The sequence below is a fragment of the Bos taurus genome, chromosome 12 (genome assembly GCF_002263795.3).
Source record: "Bos taurus isolate L1 Dominette 01449 registration number 42190680 breed Hereford chromosome 12, ARS-UCD2.0, whole genome shotgun sequence".
In the NCBI taxonomy this organism is placed as follows: Eukaryota; Metazoa; Chordata; class Mammalia; order Artiodactyla; family Bovidae; genus Bos; species Bos taurus.
This window is the reverse complement of record NC_037339.1, coordinates 72,397,313-72,417,177: the sequence shown is the minus strand read 5'-3', so window position 1 is coordinate 72,417,177 and position 19,865 is coordinate 72,397,313. Positions and strand designations below refer to the sequence as shown.

General features: G+C 39.4%; 1 protein-coding gene across 1 annotated transcript in view; it reads right to left on the bottom strand.

Annotated features, from left to right (window-relative positions):
• Window positions 1-14,045, bottom strand: part of LOC112449072 (ATP-binding cassette sub-family C member 4-like) — a 42,960-nt gene extending 28,915 nt beyond the window's left edge. The window contains exons 1-2 of the mRNA XM_025000156.2: window positions 13,983-14,045; window positions 8,338-8,541 (exon numbers count right to left, since the gene is read on the bottom strand). Coding sequence (XP_024855924.2) covers window positions 8,338-8,541; window positions 13,983-14,045 — 267 coding nt within the window. The remainder of the gene's footprint in view (window positions 1-8,337; window positions 8,542-13,982) is intronic.
• Between the last annotated feature and the right edge of the window lie 5,820 nt (window positions 14,046-19,865).

Here is a 19,865-nt window from a genome sequence, read left to right as displayed (position 1 = left end):
TTTCTAAGGAGTCAGTTCTTTGCATCAGGAGGCCAATGTATTGGAACTTCAGCTTCAGCATCAGTCCTTCCAATGAATATTCAGGATTGATTTCCTTTAGGATTGACTGGTTTGATCTCCTTGCAGTCCAAGGGACTCTTAAGAGTATTCTTGAACACCGCAGTTCAAAAGCATCAATTCTATGCTGAGTTTTCTTTATAGTCACTAATTATTAGGGAAATGCAGATCAAAACTACAATGAAGTATCACCTCACACTGGTTAGAATGACCATCATTTAATGTCTACAAATAATAAATGCTGGAGAGGGTGTGAAAGAAAGGGGACCCTCCCACACTGTTGGTGGGAATGTAAATCGGTACAGCTGTTATAGAAAACAATATGGAGGTTCCTTAAGAAATTGAAAAAGAGTTACTGGGTGATCCAGCAATTCCCCTCCTCAGGAAATAACTGGAAAACATAAAAACCATAATTCAAGAAGATACATGCACTGCAGTTTTCACAACTGCTCTATTTACTATAGCCAAGATGTGTCCATGGACAGATGAATGGATAAAGATTTGATGTATACACACACACACACACACACACACACACACACACACACACACACAGAGGAATATTATTCAGCCATAAAAAATGAAAATTACCATTTGCAGCAACATAGATGAACCTAGAGATTATAAGACTAAGTGAAATAAGTCAGGCAGAGAAAGAAAAATATCATATGAGATCACTTACATGTGGAATCTTAAAAAATGACAGAAATGAACTTATTTACAACACAGAAACAGATTAACAAATATAGAAAGCAAACTAATTGTTACCAAAGAGGAGAGTGGAGGAGAAGGATAAGTTAAAAATCTGTGTTTAAGAAATACACACTACTATTTTGCTATATAATTGAAACACTGTGAAAAAATAATCAGACACACACAAAATCTGACTCCTGGCTCTGCCCCTTACTTGGTAAGTGGGACAAGCTCCCAGGGCCTCAGTTTTTAAATCTGTTGCTGCTGCTAAGTCACTTCAGTCGTGTCTGACTCTGTGCAACCCCATAGATGGCAGTCCACCAGGCTCCCCCGTCCCTGGGATTTTCCAGGCAAGAACACTGGAGTGGGTTGCCATTTCCTTCTCCAATGCATGAAAATAAAAAGTGAAAGTAAAGTCACTCAGTCCTGTCTGTTAGGTAAGGATAACTACAGAATTGTGAGGATTAAGCAGGAAATGGCAGGATAAGGGTTAAAACATGTTAATGATTCCACAAATGTTAGGAATTCTTGTAAGTGCTTGTCAGTAACTTGTCAGGGACTGTAATAAGCACAGAGGAGCAGAAATGAGAGCTATATTTCTGTATCCTCAAGGAGATGCTCAAGGAGAGGAAGAAAATAGCCAAGAGTGTGGGAGGGCTGAGAAAAAAGGCCCGAGGTCTTGGTGGAGGACTGGTAAGTAACAATGTGTACAAGACGGTGGTCAGGAAAGAAGCTGCTGGGAGGGGAAAATGAAATCAAAGTACAAGAAAGTGTTATTCTCTCTTTTTGCTTTTGGTGGAAACATTAGATACATTTCTCTGTTATTCCTTCCCACAAATTCCTATTGTGTTGTTTTTTTTTTTTTGATTTTTGTTTCTTTGCTCTACTATTTATATTTATACAAACAATTTATATTGTAAACAATAAATATAAAGAAAATCACCAAGCACCATGAACACATAAGAGAAATTAAAGAGTAAAGTCATTCCGGAAAGTATTACTCTTTTTAGTTAAGCAGAAATAATATCCAAAGGCCAGTACCCCAATCATTAAGAATAATAACAGTTCCTGATGACTGAGCATTCCCAAGAACCAGACATGGGCACAAACCTTATCTCACCCAGTTGTGTGTGCTAAGTCGCTTCAGTCGTGTCAGACTCTTTGCTACCCCATGGATTCATAGCCCACCAGGCTCCTCTGTCCAAGGGATTTTCCAGTCAAGAATACTGGAGCAAGTTGCCATGCACTCCTCCAGCAGATCTTCCTGACCCAGGGATTGAACCTGCATCTCTTATGTCTCCTGCATTGTCAGGCATGTCCTGTACCACTAGCACCACTTGGGAAGCCCAGATACATTTTCACAACAAATCTGTGTGGCAATGATTCCCAGACCTGGTTTAAAGATGAGGACACTGAAGTCTGGAAGCTGAGTAATGTCATCAAGGCCCCACAGTCCTTTGAGGCAGAGCAGGAATAAAACTGTGGGCCACACTGATACTCGGTCTACACAAATATTCTATCCCTGGCTGCCTCTGGAATGATTTCCTGGGAACTTTGCACATTGCTAGTTCTCTACAGATATTCCCTCTTTTATCAACCAATATTGTACCTTAGAGGCAAAGGCATATAGAGAGGAATCTACATGTATACAATGTTTGGCACTATTTTCTAAGGATGCTCTCTGGAGTGTGTATGTTGAACATGCTCAAAGGAAGGGTGAAAAGCAACAGAACAGAACAGAACCAAACTATGTTGATGGTATGGAAGACTACTATCTTACATATGATGGTATGAAAGACTAAAGGTATCTTTAGTCTTTGCTCAGATGTGCTTCCAAACATTATTGGCAGAGCCAAGGATCTTCTAACATTATTTCTTTATCTATAGAGTTATTTTATGTACACCAGCATACAATTCTAATTAAGTAGCTTTAAAAATAAGGCAGGGCATGTTTCGAAAGCTTTGCATCAAAGGAAATTAAAGGACTCTACAGACATGCCCTTTATTTCTACTAAATAATCTCACTTGGACATTTCAGAGATGAGTACCATCAAAACGTAAAACTTGGGAATCTAAACTCCTTTATTTTCTACTGTAACCACAAGTCATGAATTAAATAGCCAGAGAAAATCTTTAAATATGGAGACTGAACATGCTAAAAAGTTCTTCCCATTTTTCCTGAAAGGGATACCTTTAAAATTTTTTTAAATTGTGGTAAAATACATATGAAATTTACTAGCTTGACCAGCTGTAAGTGCACAATTCAGAGGTATTAAGTACATTTACAATGTTGCACAGCTATCACCACCATCCAGCCACAGAACTCCTTTCGTCTTTCAAAACTGAAACTCTTTAGACATTAAACAACAACTCCCCACTCCCAGCAGCTCATGGAACCCACCATTCTAATTCCTGTCCTCATGAATTTAGTACTCTAGGTACCTCACATTAGTGGAATCATACAATATTTGTCCTCTGTGACTGGCTTATTTCACTTAATTACCTCTAGGTTCATCTGTGTTGTAGCACAAGTCAGAATTTCCTTCCTTTCTAATGCTAAATAATACATACATCACATTTATTGATTCATCTGTCAATGGACCTTTAGGTGCCTCCATCTTTTTGCTACTGAGAATAATGCTGCTATGAACATGCAAGTGCAGGTTTCACTTCAAGATCTTTCTTTCAATTTTTTTGGGTCTATACTCTAAAGTAGAATTGCTAGATCATATAATAATTCTATCTTTAACTTTTTTGAGAACTGACCAACTTGTTTTCCACAGTGGCTTCACTATCTTACATTTCTACCAGCAATGAACAAGGATTCTAATTTCTCTACATCCTTGCCAATACTGCCAACCCATTTTCTTTCTTTCTCTCTTTCATTTTTCTTTTTTGACAATAGATGTCTTAAGGGGTATGAGGCAGCATTTCACTGTAGTCTGAAAAGCTGTATCTTGGTTTCAAAAGTACTTAGACATATGCATTACCACATGTAAAATTAGACAGCCAGTGGAAATTTACTGTATGATACAGAGAACTCAAATTTGGTGCTCTGTGATAACCTAGAGGGGTGGGACGAGGTAGGAAGGAGGTTCAAGGGGGAAGGGACATATATATATACCTATGGCTGATCCATGTTGATACATGGCAGAAGCCAAAACGATATTATAAAGCAATTATCCTTCAATTAAAAATAAATTAATTAGACAAAACAAGAGTGCTTAGAGTAATTCCAGGTATTTTAGAGGCCACCGGTAGATAGCAACAGCTGTACTCAGTCATAAGGCCCAAGCCCATGTTCTCCTTCCCTTTGGGTGCCATGCTGAAATGCTTGCTAATAAACAGGCATTTCAGGGCACATTACACCCACATTCCAGGAAGCACATTTGCCTGGCTCTTTGTGTCTCATCTCTTCTCTGTTTCCCATCTCAAGAGGGTGTTTTTCTGAGCTTTGTTTGATAGGCAGATGATTATGGAGTATAAAAATAAAACCTCAAAAAAAAAAAAAAAAAGCAAATCTGTCAAAACAGAGGGCAGGATGACAGATCAGGACGCCTGGCCTCCACTGCCCTTGGCTATATACCTGGACACAATCAAGGACAGAAATGGTAAAGGCCTAACTGAACCAGAAGAGATGAAGAAGAGATGAAAAGAATACACAGAAGAACTGTACAGAAAGGACCTTAATAACACAGATAACCACCATGCTGTCATCACTCTCCCAGAGCCAGACATTCTGGAGTGTGAAGTCAAGTAGGCCTTAGAAGGCATCACTACCAACAAAGTTGGCCTTCCCAGGTGGCGATAGTGGTCAAGTATCCACCTTCCAATGCAGAAGACATAAGAGATGTGGGTTTGATCCCTGGGTTGGGAAGATCTTCTGGAGGAGGGCATGGCAATCCTCTCCAGAATTCTTGCCTGGAGAATCCCATGGACCATAGCCTGGGGGGCTATGGGCCATAGGATCTGCAGAGTCAGCCATGACTGAAGCAACTTGGCATGCACAAAGCTAGTGGAGGCAAGGGAATTCCAGTACAGCTATTAAAATCCTAAAAGATCATGCTATCAAAGTGCTGCACTCAGTATGTGAGCAAATTTGGAAAACTCAGCACTGGCCACAGGACTGGAAAAGGTCGATTCTCATCCCAATACCCAAGAAGGGGAGTACTAAAGAATATTCAAACTACTAGACAATTGCACTCATCTTACATGCTAATAAGGTTAGGCTCAAAATTCCGCATGCTGGGCTGAAGCATTACATGAACCAAGAACTTCCAGATGTCCAAGCTGGGTTTAGAAAAGGCAGAAGAACAAGAGATCAAATTGCCAATATTCGCTGCATCTTAGAGAAAGCAAAGGAAATCCAGAAAACATCTACCTCTGTTTCATTGACTATACAAAAACTTTGACTGTGTAGATCATAACAAATTGTGGAAAACTCTTAAAGAGATGGGAATACCAGGTCATCTTACTTGTCTCTTAAGAAACCTGTATGTGGGGCGAGAAGCAACAGTTAGAACACTGCATGGAACAACTGACTGGTTCAGGATTGAAAAAGAAGTACAAAAAGGCTGTTTATTGTCACCCTTTTTATTAAACTTATTTGCTGAGAACATCATGAGAAATGCTGGGCTGGATGAGTTACAAGCTGGAATCAAGACTGGCAGGAGAAACATCAACAACTTCAGATATGTGGATGATACCACTCTAATGGCAGAAAGAGAAGAGGAACTAAAGAACCTCTTGATGAGGGTGAAGGAGAAGAGTGAAATGGCCAGCTTAAAACTAAATATTAATAAAACTAAGATCATGACTTCCAGCCCCATCACTTCATGGCCTATAGAAAGGGAAAAGCTGGAAGCAGTGACAGATTTCCTCTTCTTAGGCTCTAAAGTCACTATGGATGGTGACTGCAGCCATGAAACTAGAAGACGACTGCTTCTTGGCAAAAAAGCTATGACAAATCTGGACAGTGTATTAAAAAGCAAAAACATCACTTTGCTGACAAAGGTCTATATAGTCAAAGTTATGGTCTTTCCAGTGGTCATGAATGGTTGTCAGAGCTGTACCATAAAGAAAGCAGAGCACCAAAGAACTGATGCGTTCAAACTGTGATGCTGGAGAGGACTCTTGAGAGTCCTTTGGACAGCAAGGAGTTTACACCAGTCAATCTTAGAGGAAATCACCCCTTAATACTCATTGGAAGGACTGATGCTGAAGCTGAACTCCAATAATTTGGTCACCTGATGCAAATAGCTGACTCATTGGAAAAGACCCTGATGGGAAAGACTGAATGCAGAAGAAGAAGAGGGCAACAGAGGTTGAAATGGCTGGATGGCATCACCATATGAAGTAGACATGAACTTGGGCAAACTCTGGGGAGATGGTGAGGTCCATGGGGTCGCGAAGTGTCAGACACAACTGGGCAACTGAACAACAACAGTATACCTGGAGGATGGTAATTGCTCAGTAAATATTCACTAAAGTATGGAGTGCCTGATGAACTATGGAAGGTGGTTTGTGACATTGTACAGGAGACAGGGATCAAGACCGTCCCCAAGGAAAAAAAATGCAAAAAAGCAAAATCGCTGTGTGAAGAGGCCTTACATATAGCTGTGAAAAGAAGACAAGTGAAAAGCAAAGGAGAAAAGGAAATATATTCCCATTTGAATGCAGAGTTCCAAAGAAGAGCAAGGAGAGATAAGAAAGCTTTCCTCAGTGATCAATGCAAAGAAATAGAGGAAAACAACAGAATGGGAAAGACTAGAGATCTCTTCAAGAAAATTAGAGATACCAAGGGAACATTTCATGCAAAGATGGGTTCGATAAAGGACAGAACTGGTATGGACTTAACAGAATTGGAAGATATTAAGAAGAGGTGGCAAGAATACACAGAAGAACTGTACAAAAAAGATCTTCACAACCCAGATAATCACGATGGTGTGATCACTCACCTAGAGCCAGACATCCTGGAACGTGAAGTCAAGTGGGCCTTAGAAAGCATCACTATGAACAAAGCTAGTGGAGGTGATGGAATTCCAGTTGAGCTCTTTCAAATCCTGAAAGATGATGCTGTGAAAGTGCTGCACTCAATATGTCAGCAAATTTGGAAAACTCAGCAGTGGCCACAGGACTGGAAAAGGTCAGTTTTCATTCCAATCCCAAAGAAAGGCAATGCCAAGGAATTCTCAAACTACTGCACAATTGTACTCATCTCACACGCTAGTAAAGTAATGCTCAAAATTCTCCAAGCCAGGCTTCAGCAATACATGAACCATGAACTTCTAGATGTTCAAGCTGGTTTTAGAAAAGGCAGAGGAACCAGAGATCAAATTGCCAACATCATTTGGATCATGGAAAAAGCAAGAGAGTTCCAGAAAAACATCTATTTCTTCTTTATTGACTATTCCAAAGCCTTTGACTGTGTGGATCACAATTAACTGTGGAAAAGTCTGAAAGAGATGGAAAAACCAGACCACCTGATCTGCCTCTTGAGAAACCTGTATGCAGGTCAGGAAGCAACAGTTAGAACTGGACATGGAACAACAGACTGGTTCCAAATAGGAAAAGGAATATGTCAAGTCTGTATATTGTCACCCTACTTATTTAACTTCTATGCAGCATACATCATGAGAAATGCTGGGCTGAATGAAGCACAAGCTGGAATCAAGATTTCTCGGAGAAATATCAATAACCTCAGATATGCAGATGACACCACCCTTCTGGCAGAAAGTGAAGAGGAACTAAAAAGCCTCTTGACGAAAGTGAAAGTGAAGAGTGAAAAAGTTGGCTTAAAGCTCAACATTCAGAAAACGAAGATCATGGCATCCGGCCCCATCACTTCATGGGAAATAAATGGGGAAACAGTGGAAACTGTCAGACTTTACTTTTGGGGGCCCCAAAATCACCACAGATGGTGATTGCAGCCATGAAATTAAAAGACACTTACTCCTTGGAAGGAAAGTTATGACCAACCTAGATAGCATGTTCAAAAGCAGAGACATTACTTTGCCAACAAAGGTCCATCTAGTCAAAGCTAAGGTTTTTCCTGTGGTCATGTATGGATGTGAGAGTTGGACTGTGAAGAAAGCTGAGCACTGAAGAATTGATGCTTTTGAACTGTGGTGTTGGAGAAGACTCTTGAGAGTCCCTTGGACTGCAAGGGGATCCAATCAGTCCATTCTGAAGGAGATCAGTCCTGGGTATTCACTGGAAGGAATGATGCTAAAGCTGAAACTCCAATATTTTGGCCACCTCATGTGAAGAGCTGACTCATTGGAAAAGACCCTGATGCTGGGAAGGATTGGAGGCAGGAGGAGAAGGGCACGACAGAGGATGAGATGGCTGGAAGGCTTCACCGACTCAATGGACATGAGTTTGAGTGAACTCCAGGAGTTGGTGATGGACAGGGGGCCCTTGCATGCTGCGATTCATGGGGTCACAAAGAGTCGGACACGACTGAGCAACTGGACTGAACTGAACTGAGGGGTAAAAATGATTAACCCTTTTGTTTAATTTGAAAAATATAAAAATAAAAAATAGGTAAACTTAGGTGGCTTATGAAAAGAACATGTGAGTGCATACCTGAGGTGCAACTGACATTTTCTTCCTTAAATCATGAAGTCCAATATTGTTTGTGTAGAGCCCATCAATCCAAACATCACCTTCAGGTTCTGACAGTCTAAAAAGGGCAGCGATGAGGGAACTTTTTCCAGCCCCTGTTCTTCCTACAATGCCAAGCTGTAAAGAGATCCAGGAGAGAGTAAGAATCAACAAAATGCAACAAACCTGGGAGAAATGCTGGTTATTAATGACGAATTTTAAAAGTTCTATATAAAGACTAGTTTTTAAGTTCCTCAGTCATGGCACTGTTGACATTATGGGCCAGATAATTCATTCTTGGGGGAAGTGGGCTTGTCCTGTGTATTGTAGGATGTTTAGCAGTAGCCTTGAACTCAATCCACTAGATACCAGTAGCACCCCCTAAATAAACTGTGGCAACCAAAAATTTCAGACATTGACAACCATCCCCTGGTTGAGAACCCCCGAGTCCCAAGAAGAGTTAAAAATGACAATCTGCTGGCAGTGAAAAGCCAGCAATCTCCTAAGTGGTCCATAAGAAGTCAGCCTTTAAATTAGCTTTATTCCTACAGCCTGAGTAAGTTGACCTGGAGAATTATGTGACTAATTTTATGGAGATATCAACAAGTAAAGTCAGAAATATTATACATAAAAAAGTATTCAATTTTTCAAGGGCCTAATTATTTAAGAGGAATTATTCTTTGGTAGAAAAACTAAAAAACTTCCTAATATTAAGTATCTTAATTATATTCTATCTTGAAAGAAAACATCTTAAAATTATAAAATTCAGATCTCAGAGTCTTATAAGACAGAGGACAGTAGACAAAATGCATATAATGAAGTCAACATCAACACAACATTTGCTACTTATATGGGACCTTTCACTGGAGCAGTTCAAAAGGTATTTTACAAACAAATTAATACTTGCAATTGCGCCTTGGAAAGATACATGTCAAGTGTCAGTCTAGTCATTAAAATCAAAGCAGAGAGAAATTCAGTGCACTAATGATAAGATTGGGGCTTTTCTGGTGGCTCAGTTGTAAAGAACACACTTGTCAATGCAGCTGACTCAGGTTTGATCTCCTAATTGGGAAGATCCCCCAGAAAAGGAAACAGCAACACACTCCAGTATTCTTGCCTGGAGAATTCCATGGACAGAGGAGCCTGGCAGGCTATAATCCATGGGGTCACAAAGGAGTTGGACATGACTGAGCAACTAATAAATATCAGTGCAGCAGACATGGGTTCAATCTCTAATCTGGGAAGATCCCACATACTATAGAGCAACTAAGCCAGTGCTCCACAATTACTGAAGCCCACACGCCCTAGACCCGGGAGCCACAACAAGAGAAGCCACCGCAGTGAGAAGCCTGGGCACTGCAACTAGAGAGCTGCTCACTGCAACTAGTGACCCCTCATTCATTGCAACTAGAGGAAAAACTAGAGCAGCAACGAAGACCTAGCCCAGCCAAAGATAAATAAAAAAAATTATTTTGTAAGAAGTTATGTTTATATTATATTTTAGTTTACTTAGTGCACAACAGTATTATGCATGAAAAACAATATCCATACCTTAATTTTCAAATCAGATCAGATCAGTCGCTCAGTCGTGTCTGAGTATTTGCCACCCCATGAATCGCAGCACGCCAGGCCTCCCTGTCCAACACCAACTCCTGGAGTTTACTGAGATTCACGTTCATCGAGTCAGTAATGCCATCCAGCTATCTCATCCTCTGTCGTCCCATTCTCCTCCTGCCCTCAATCCCTCCCAGCATCAGAGTCTTTTCCAATGAGTCAACTCTTCGCATGAGGTGGCCAAAGTACTGGAGTTTCAGCTTTAGCATCATTCCTTCCAAAGAAATCCCATGGCTGATCTCCTTCAGAATGGATGGGTTGGATCTCCTTGCAGTCCAAGGGACTCTCAAGAGTCTTCTCCAACACCACAGTTCAAAAGCATCAATTCTGCGGCACTCAGCCTTCTTCACAGTCCAACTCTCACATCCATACATGACCACAGGAAAAACCATAGCCTTGACTAGACGGAACTTTGCTGGCAAAGTTATGTCTCTGCTTTTGAATATGCTATCTAGGTTGGTCATAACTTTCCTTCCAAGGAGTAAGTGTCTTTTAATTTCATGGTGGCAGTCACCATCTGCAGTGATTTTGGAGCCCCAAAAAATAAAGTCTGACACTGTTTCCACTGTTTCCCCATCTATTTCCCATGAAGTGATGGGGCCGGATGCCATGATCTTTGTTTTCTGAATGTTGAGCTTTAAGCCAACTTTTTCACTCTTCACTTTCACTTTCATCAAGAGGCTTTTTAGTTCCTCTTCACTTTCTGCTATAAGGGTGGTGTCATCTGCATATCTGAGGTTGTTGATATTTCTCCGAGAAATCTTGATTCCAGCTTGTGTTTCTTCCAGTCCAGCATTTCTCATGATGTACCCTGCATATAAGTTAAATAAGCACGGTGACAATATACAGCCTTGACGTACTCCTTTTCTTATTTGGAACCAGTCTGTTGTTCCATGTCCAGTTCTAACTGTTGCTTCCTGACCTGCATACAAATTTCTCAAGAGGCAGGTCAGGGGGTCTGGTATTCCCATCTCTTGAAGAATTTCCCACAGTTTATTGTGATCCACACAGTCAAAGGCTTTGGTATAGTCAATAAAGCAGAAATAGATGTTTTTCTGGAACTCTCTTGTTTTTTCGATGATCCAGCAGATGTTGGTAATTTGATCTCTGGTTCCTCTGCCTTTTCTAAAACCAGCTTGAACATCTGGAAATTCACGGTTCACATATTGCTGAAGCCTGGCTTGGAGAATTTTGAGCATTACTTTACTAGCGTGTGAGATGAGTGCAATTGTGTGGTAGTTGGAGCATTCCTTGGCATTGTCTTTCTTTGGGATTGGAATGAAAACTGACCTTTTCCAGTCCTGTGGGCACTCCTGAGTTTCCCAAATTTGCTGACATATTGAGTGCAGCACTTTCACAGCATCATCTTTCAGGATTTGGAATAGCTCAACTGTAATTCCATCACCTCCACTAGCTTTGTTCATAGTGATGCTTTCAAAGGCCCACTTGACTTCACGTTCCAGAATGTCTGGCTCTAGGTGAGTGATCACACCATCGTGATTATCTGGGTTGTGAAGATCTTTTTGTACAGTTCCTCTGTGTATTCTTGCCATCTCTTCTTAATATCTTCTGCTTCTGTTAAGTCCATACCAGTTCTGTCCTTTATCGAGCCCATCTTTGCATGAAATGTTCCTTTGGTATCTTTGATTTTCTTGAAGAGATCTCTAGTCTTTCCCATTCTGTTGTTTTCCTTTATTTCTTTGCATTGATCGCTGAAGAAGGCTTTCTTATCTCTTCTTGCTAGTCTTTGGAACTCTGCACTCAGATGTTTATATCTTTCCTTTTCTCCTTTGCTTTTCGCTTCTCTTCTTTTCACAGCTATTTGTAAGGCCTCCCCAGACAGCCATTTTGCTTTTTGTATTTCTTTTTCATGGGGATGGTCTTGATCCCTGTCTCCTGTACAATGTCATGAACCTCATTCCATAGTTCATCAGTCACTCTGTCTATCAGATCTAGGCCCTTAAATCTATTTCTCACTTCCACTATATAATCATAAGGGATTTGATTTAGGTTATACCTGAATGGTCTAATGGTTTTCCCTACTTTCTTCAATTTAAGTCTGAATTTGGCAATAAGGAGTTCATGGTCTAAGCCACAGTCAGCTCCTGGTCTTGTTTTTGCTGACTGTATAGAGGTTCTCCATCTTTCACTGCAAAGAATATAGTCAATCTGATTTTGGTGTTGACCGTCTGGTGAAGTCCATGTATAGAGTCTTCCCTTGTGTTGTTGGAAGAGGGTGTTTGCTATGACCAGTGCATTTTCTTGGCAAAAGTCTGTTAGTCTTTGCCCTGCTTCATTCCATATTCCAAGGCCAAATTTGCCTGTTACTCCAGGTGTTTCTTGACTTCCTACTTTTTCATTCCACTCCCCTATAATGAAAAGGACATCTTTTTTGGGTGTTAGTTCTAAAAGGTCTTGTAGGTCTTCATAGAACCATTCAACTTCAGCCTCGTCAGTGTTACTGGTTAGGGCATAGACTTGGATTACTGTGATATTGAATGGTTTGCCTCAGAAACGAACAGAGATCATTCTGTTGTTTTTGAGATTGCATCCAAGTACTGCATTTTGGACTCTTTTGTTAACCATGATGGCTACTCCATTTCTTCTGAGGGATTCCTGCCCGCAGTAGTAGATATAATGGTCATCTGAGTTAAATTCACCCATTCCAGTCCATTTCAGTTCGCTGATTCCTAGAATGTCGACGTTCACTCTTGCCATCTCTTGTTTGACCACTTCCAATTTGCTTGATTCATGGACCTGACATTCCAGGTTCCTATGCAATATTGCTCTTACAGCATCGGACCTTGCTTCTATTACCAGTCACATCCACAGCTGGGTATTTGATTTCTAAAAGAATGCTAAATGTCATCTAAGCCTTTATTGGGTAGTAACATTAAAAAACACTGATCATAGATCAGAAAAACAAATATAATAATAATAAAATGGCTTGAAATATTGTGAGAATTACCAAAAGGTGACAGAGACATGAAGTTAGCAAATACTGTAGGGAAAATGGTACCAATGTACTTGTTCAACACTGAGTTGTCATAAATGTTTAGTTTGTTAAAAAAAAAAAAAAAAGAAAAAGAAAAGAAGAAGCATTACCTGTGAAGCACAATAAAAATGCATGTCTGTCTTTCTGGGTGTTCTTATACATAAATCAACACACGTTAAGACACAGGTGACAACTGTATCCATGAGAATGTGTGTATGTTCCCATATTATGAGCTCTACTGACACTGATCCATCTGTGCAAATGGGAACATTTGTAGACTTTGGATAAATGGGCTGAGATATGTAGGAGCATTGAGGGCCACTCATGACCACAGGACTGTGAGCTCCAAACTCCAGTGAGGAGAATAATAAGAAACAAGGGACTTCACAGGCAGTCCAGTGGTTAAGATTCTGAGCTTCCACTGCAGGGGACATGGGTCCAATCCCTGGTAGGGAACTAAGATCCCACATGCTATGTGGCTACACAACCCCTCCTAAAAAGGCAACTCAAAGAGAAAAAAATACACCTTCCTCTGGCTATTTCTACAGTTAAATCATTAAACCTATTAATATAGTCTGAATGTCTTATTTGGGTCACCCGTGGGTTTTACCAATTCCACAAGGAAAGTGTCACCAGTATCAGTAAGTTTACATTCCTAACACCAAAGACACTTAGAAAAAATCTTATTTTAGCTGCTTCACAACAGCTCTTTCTGTTTTTCCTACCACTTGGATCAGAGTGGTAAGTGTAAGACAGGAAGTCAGGAGCTGTTGTATCTTCAGCAAGATATCATGGGAAAATGATACCGCTTTTTGAAATTAAACTGATGTCCAATAAAATGAAGCTATGAATCCCAGGTTTGTGAATGTGCAGGGAACCATGCCAGGGTTCATCTCTGATGACCACACCAACTTGTTAGACACTTCCTCCTGGATCTCTCTTCACACATCAAACTCAACATGATCAACATCTGATGCCCCACATTAAACAGCCATGGCCTCTGACTTCCTCACTCTACTTCTTTCCCACGTTCATAGGTACAACTGTCCACCTTACTTCCAGCTTTCCCTGAGTCCAGCATGCTGTCAAGCCCTGAAGACTCTACTCTTGAAGTGTTTCATGGCTCAATCCCTCATTTTAAGGTCCACATTCACCACCTGACTGTCAGGGTGCATTATCTTTTAAAAAGCAAAATAAAACAAACTCCTTTTTTAATCATAATCAGTGCATATGAATTTGAAAAGTAAATAAAGGCTAGATATACCCTAGAAGTCTGATAAAACCAATCTTAAGATGTTGATGTTTTGATTTTTCAGACTTGTGTTATGTGGTCTTAAAGATACAAATTTACATATTTAAACAAAATATGATTAGTATGAGCATAATGTATCTTCATTTAGAATTTCAAATATTTATTTTATTTTACTTTGCCAACAAAGGTTCATCTAGTCAAGGCTATGGTTTTTCCCAGTAGTCATGTGTGGATATGAGAGTTGGACTATAAAGGAAGCTGAGCACCGAAGAATTGATGCTTTTGAACTGTGGTATTGGAGAAGACTCTTGAGAGTCCCTTGGACTGTAAGGAGATCCAACCAGTTCATCCTAAAGGAAATCAGTCCTGAATATTCACTGGAAGGACTGATGTTGAAGCTGAAACTCCAGTACTTTGGCCACCTGATATGAAGAGCTGACTCATTGAAAAAGTCCCTGATGCTGGGAAAGATTCAAGGTTGGAGGAGAAAGGGACGGCAGAGGATGAGATGGTTGGATGGCATCAACGACTCAATGGACATGAGTTTGAGTAGGCTCCGGGAGTTGGTGATGAACAGGGAGGCCTGACATGCTGCAGTCCATGGGGTCACAAAGAGTCGGACACGACTGAGCAACTGAACTGAACTGTAATAATGTATCTTCATTTAGAATTTCATAAAAATATTTATTTTAAATGGCTACATAATATTACGGTATATATGATCATTTATTCAACAAACTCCTACTGGTAGATATTTAGACCATCTCCAATAGTTTGCTATCATAAAGCTCAATCTTTGAGCTCAATCTTTGTAAACAACCTTAATTATTTCCTTCAGATAAATTCTCAGATGTGGAATTGCTGAGAACTAGGCATGTACATTTTAAGAGAAACCTGTTAAGTATTGCCAACCTAGTCCTCCAGAAAAATGATACCATTTTCAACTTCCACCTGTTTCTCTGCACATTCATAAACCTGGGTGTTATGGCTTTGTTTTAATTGACATCAGTTTGATTCTGAAAAGTGGAGTCAATTTCCCAGGACATCTTACTGGAAACACAATAGTTCCTGACTCCCTGTCCCCCGCACCTGCCCACTCAGATCCATGTGCTTTCACTTCTCAGATTAAACCCCCAAAATTTGGCTCTATGTCACTCCATCCCAGGACATCTCTTCTACAAAACTGTCCCCACTGACCTTCATGTCCGTGAGTCAGCTTTCTTGGGGTCACTAGGTGGTTGTGAGGGTTGGATATGAAAATGTGTGTTACACACCTGGTAGTTCTTTTCCCTGAATGCCCTGCAGGTGCCTAGTTCTTCACTCACTGGATCAGGGCACCGTGCCTTTGGCTCATGTTGGTCTCACCTCCCAGAATGCCTTTCACATGCATTTCCACCTGCTGAAACCCTGACCACACATCACTAAGCCTGTCGCACGTGACTGATACTTCAGAAATGCTCTTCCTATACTCTATGTGTGCTTATCCCAATACTAACAGATGTTGTATTATCTTTTCCTAAACTTCTATAAAAATTCTGACCACCTTCTAGCTTACAAAACTAATATACATATTTTCTTGTTTCTTCAACTGGCCTGTATATGTTGAAAGTAGGATCTGTATTGGACTTGATTTTTTATTATTTTTATTCCCTGAGGACCCCTGAGACAAAGAAGCTTCTGCAGAAAACTGAGCTTTTTAACCAGGCCAGAGAATTTATGGAAAATCTATCACCATATTATTTAGATGTATGATAAGTTAGACAAAGAGAAACATGGCAGATGGATCCTAAAGCCATAAATGCAACTTCAAATGCCCAACACCTTATTCTCTTGGGACAGACAACAACTTCCTCCATGTCAGTGGTTATAGTCATTTTATACAGTATAAAAACTACAACCAGCATTGGTCAAGCATTTACTCTGACCCATGTGCTGGATGCTTTACATGTCTTATCTTGTTTAAGTCATATAACAGCCCTACGGGTTAGAGCCTATCAATTCCATTTTTCCAAAAGAAGACTGAGGCTTAATTAGTCTGCCTGAAATTTCAGAGTCCATTAAGGCATAGGATGAGATTCAAACCCACGACTGTCGGCCTCTTTTCCATTCTGCTGATGAACTCCTTAAACCTGGATGGCCTGGTATCTTATCATGTGTCTGGGTAGCTAGAACAGAGAAAGTGGGGAGAAGTGTAGCTGCAGTTAAAGGAACAGGCCTACCATAGAGATCCTGTGGCCAGAGAGTTGAAGTATGATGTGGACATGAGTACATATAACACGGCGAATGGGACAAGAGGGATGACATTACTGAGCAGAGAGAGTACTTGGGGTCAGGTGGGCTGGCTGTCAGCAGGAAGAACCAGCACTCCAGGTGGGCTGGAAGAGAAACCTGCAGCTAAGTGGAGCAATGGTTCCTGGGATATGAGCCAAAGAGACCTCCTGCCCTGCTTGGGGAGCAAGACTCATTTTTTTTATCCCATCAGGTGGTGAAAGAGCCACACATACACTGCTGCACTGGGCTGTCTCTGACTCCAGGTCCAGGCACGGCTGAGCCTGTGGGAAATCCCTTCAGTCCCTGCAGGAGGCTTGTGTGGAGAAGGCAGGAGTAGCATTAAAACTGCCCGTGATGAAGATAGACTCCACTGAGAGGACAAAAGAAATGCAGTGAAATGACAGAGTTGAATTATAAAGCATAAGTGCAATTTGTGGAATATGAAAGTAAGTAAATCTATAGGGGAAGTGGCACAGAACTTTCTAGAGCCTCATGCTAAGTCATAACAGGGACTTGGGTAACTCGAGCTCAATTTCAAACTGTCAAAGGATGTTTAATAGAAATCACAGGTTATCACTCATCAGAAATGCCTATGGGAGAGAAAGGAATTTACCAGAAGGTCTTGTTCAAATGTGATGATGAGTCAAGAGGTCTGGATGGGCTTGAGACTCTGCATTTCTAGAAAGCCCCAGGAGATGTAGAAGCTGCTGGCCCTGTCACTACAGTCTGAGTCACAAGGAATTAGAAAGCCAGCAAGGGAAGTGGGACAATCTGGAGTGAGGACAGGGGTTGCTGAGGAGATACTATGTAAAAAAGGAGAAAACGTAGGAAACAAATAATTTTTGAAACATTACAGCCAAGTATGTTAAAAGCATCCCTTAAAAGCCAGGCATCGCTTTTTTCAGAAGCATCTGATTTTTCTCACCATTAATTTTTTAAAATTAGGCTTTTTTAAAATGCTTAGTTTGAAGAAAAACTTGTTTTGGACATTTTAGAATTCCATCCATTTTATAGGTTTACTTTAGGAGAATTGAGATTCTTCTATACGTATTTATTATTCAGATTTCAGTGGCTCTATTAAGTTTTATGCTTTTCTCATGTTAGCCCACAATTTTTTGCTTCTATTCCTAAATATTTAATGATTTTGTAATATTATGATCCAAATTAGTTCTTTCTTCCTCTCTCCCTCTTCTTTCTTTCTCTCTCTATTCTTCTTCTTTCCTTCTTTCCTTTTCTCTTCCTACATTTCCTTTTTAACTTATTTTTAATTCAACTTACTGGATTTGATTATAGATAGAAGTAGAAACAAAAATATATAATATGTGTATGCAGTCTTGTTCTCATTTCTCAAAATGATGAGAAATTCACCAAAAAGGAAAGGTATGATTCTATAAATTCAAGTGCCTCCTTTCTTCCATATCATAAATCTAAATCACATGTTTACATAAAACGTTACCAATAAATATGATGTTCATATAGAACAAATAGATGATTATATGAACGATATTAATAAATTTATATTACATATCAACTTGATATAATTGTGAAATTATATAATATAAATAAATATTGTTTGCCTAGTCGTTAATTGCGTCTGACTTCTTTTAGGGAGATCAGACTTGTTAGCCCACCAGACTCCTCTAGTCCATGGGATTTTCCAGCAACGAATATTGAGTGAGTTGCCATCTCCTTCTCCAGAGGATATTCCTGACTCAGGATCAACACTGTGTCTCCTGGCATTGCAGGTGGATTCTTACCACTGAGCACCTGGGTAGAGCCCCTAATAAATATTACATATATAATTTAGCAAACTATGGTATATCTTAATTAGAATAGTGAGATGTGATATAGCAAAGCATCAACATTGTCTATTTTTTCATAAAAAAGTTAAAGTAGCTCATTTTGGCATAAAACACATGATCAGACAAGTTCTCAAGTTGCTAGGTTTAATATTTACAAAATTTAATATTAGATTAAATATACTACTGTGTTAATATGAAAAAAGCATTATAAAAAAATTTATCTCGGTGAATTTCTTGTAAATAGCTGATCCACTATTTATAAAATAAACCCACTCTACAGGCAGCTCTTCATAGTTGATCATAATAGGAAAAAATTAACACATTTTAAAGTAAAACTACTTTGCTTATAAAGAAAAGTCTAAACACATTATGCATTATTTTCTTATGTGCTTATAGTATTAGAATGCCTTATTTTCATTTTTTATAAATCCATATTATTAAAACATTTATTAAAAAATACATGCATTTGCATCCAGTTTTGTATCTTAGCTTACAAAGATGTGTAAAGCATTGAACCATCAATGTCATCTCTCATATATTGAAGCCTAGAAAAGTAACTCTATTTGAAATCCTGGAAACAATGCTAAGCCTTCAGCTTCTCTTGTCAAAGTAATCATTCATGACTAACAAAAGCAATAAATTCATAAACTAGGAATACAAAGTAGTGTTTTGCATTATGGCAGCACTTACAATTGAATCTAGCTGCTCTGCTTATTCTTGTGATCTTAATTCTAAAGATCTATCATGAAACAATATCAGTCCTTTAAGAACTAAAGCAAAAATATATATAAAATCCTATGAAATTCCGAACAGTTGATGGTCCTGGTCTTTACAAGTCAGGAAGAAACTGATCATGAAGCATGTTCCAGTTATGTAAATTAAAAATTGTTCCTCTTGTACAGCTTTTTTTTTTTTTGATATTCCTGCCTTATTCTCTTTACAGCAAAGAATACTCAGCTATGTTTATGGACAGGTGAAAATCTCTTAAGAAAGGTAAAATAGCACTACAGGTCTATCGAACAGAGCTAGCGCATTGAGGTAAAATTTTTAACCCTGTGTTTCAGGCCACCTGTGCCCTTCCAGAAATATCTTTTCTCCTAACATTAAAGAAAAGACTTGTTGCATAATCACAGTTTTTGTTTTTAATTGTGGCAGAAGCAAGGCTGGATTCATTAATCAATAAAAAATATACATGACAATGTCTGGGTTTATTTCACCAGGTTTTTATGGACCAATAAATTTTGGTTGTTTTCAGAAAGAATTTTAATTATTTAATCAAAACAAAAACTTATGAAGTATTCATGAAAAAAAGTCCTGTCCTGCAGACAGCAATGTAATAAGACAGACTTTCATCCATCGCCTTTTGAACCTATAGTCTAGCGCACAATGACCAAATATTGAACATTATAATAATTTACATAAGTATATAATTCTATTATAGAATTAAAATTGTGATGTTACATGAAGGATGTAGCAAGATGTATATGGGAGGTATCCTCATCAGTTTACAGGAAGGAAGAGATGAAAGCAATCTTCAGAGGAGGAGACAAAATGAATCAATGAGAAATACTAGTAG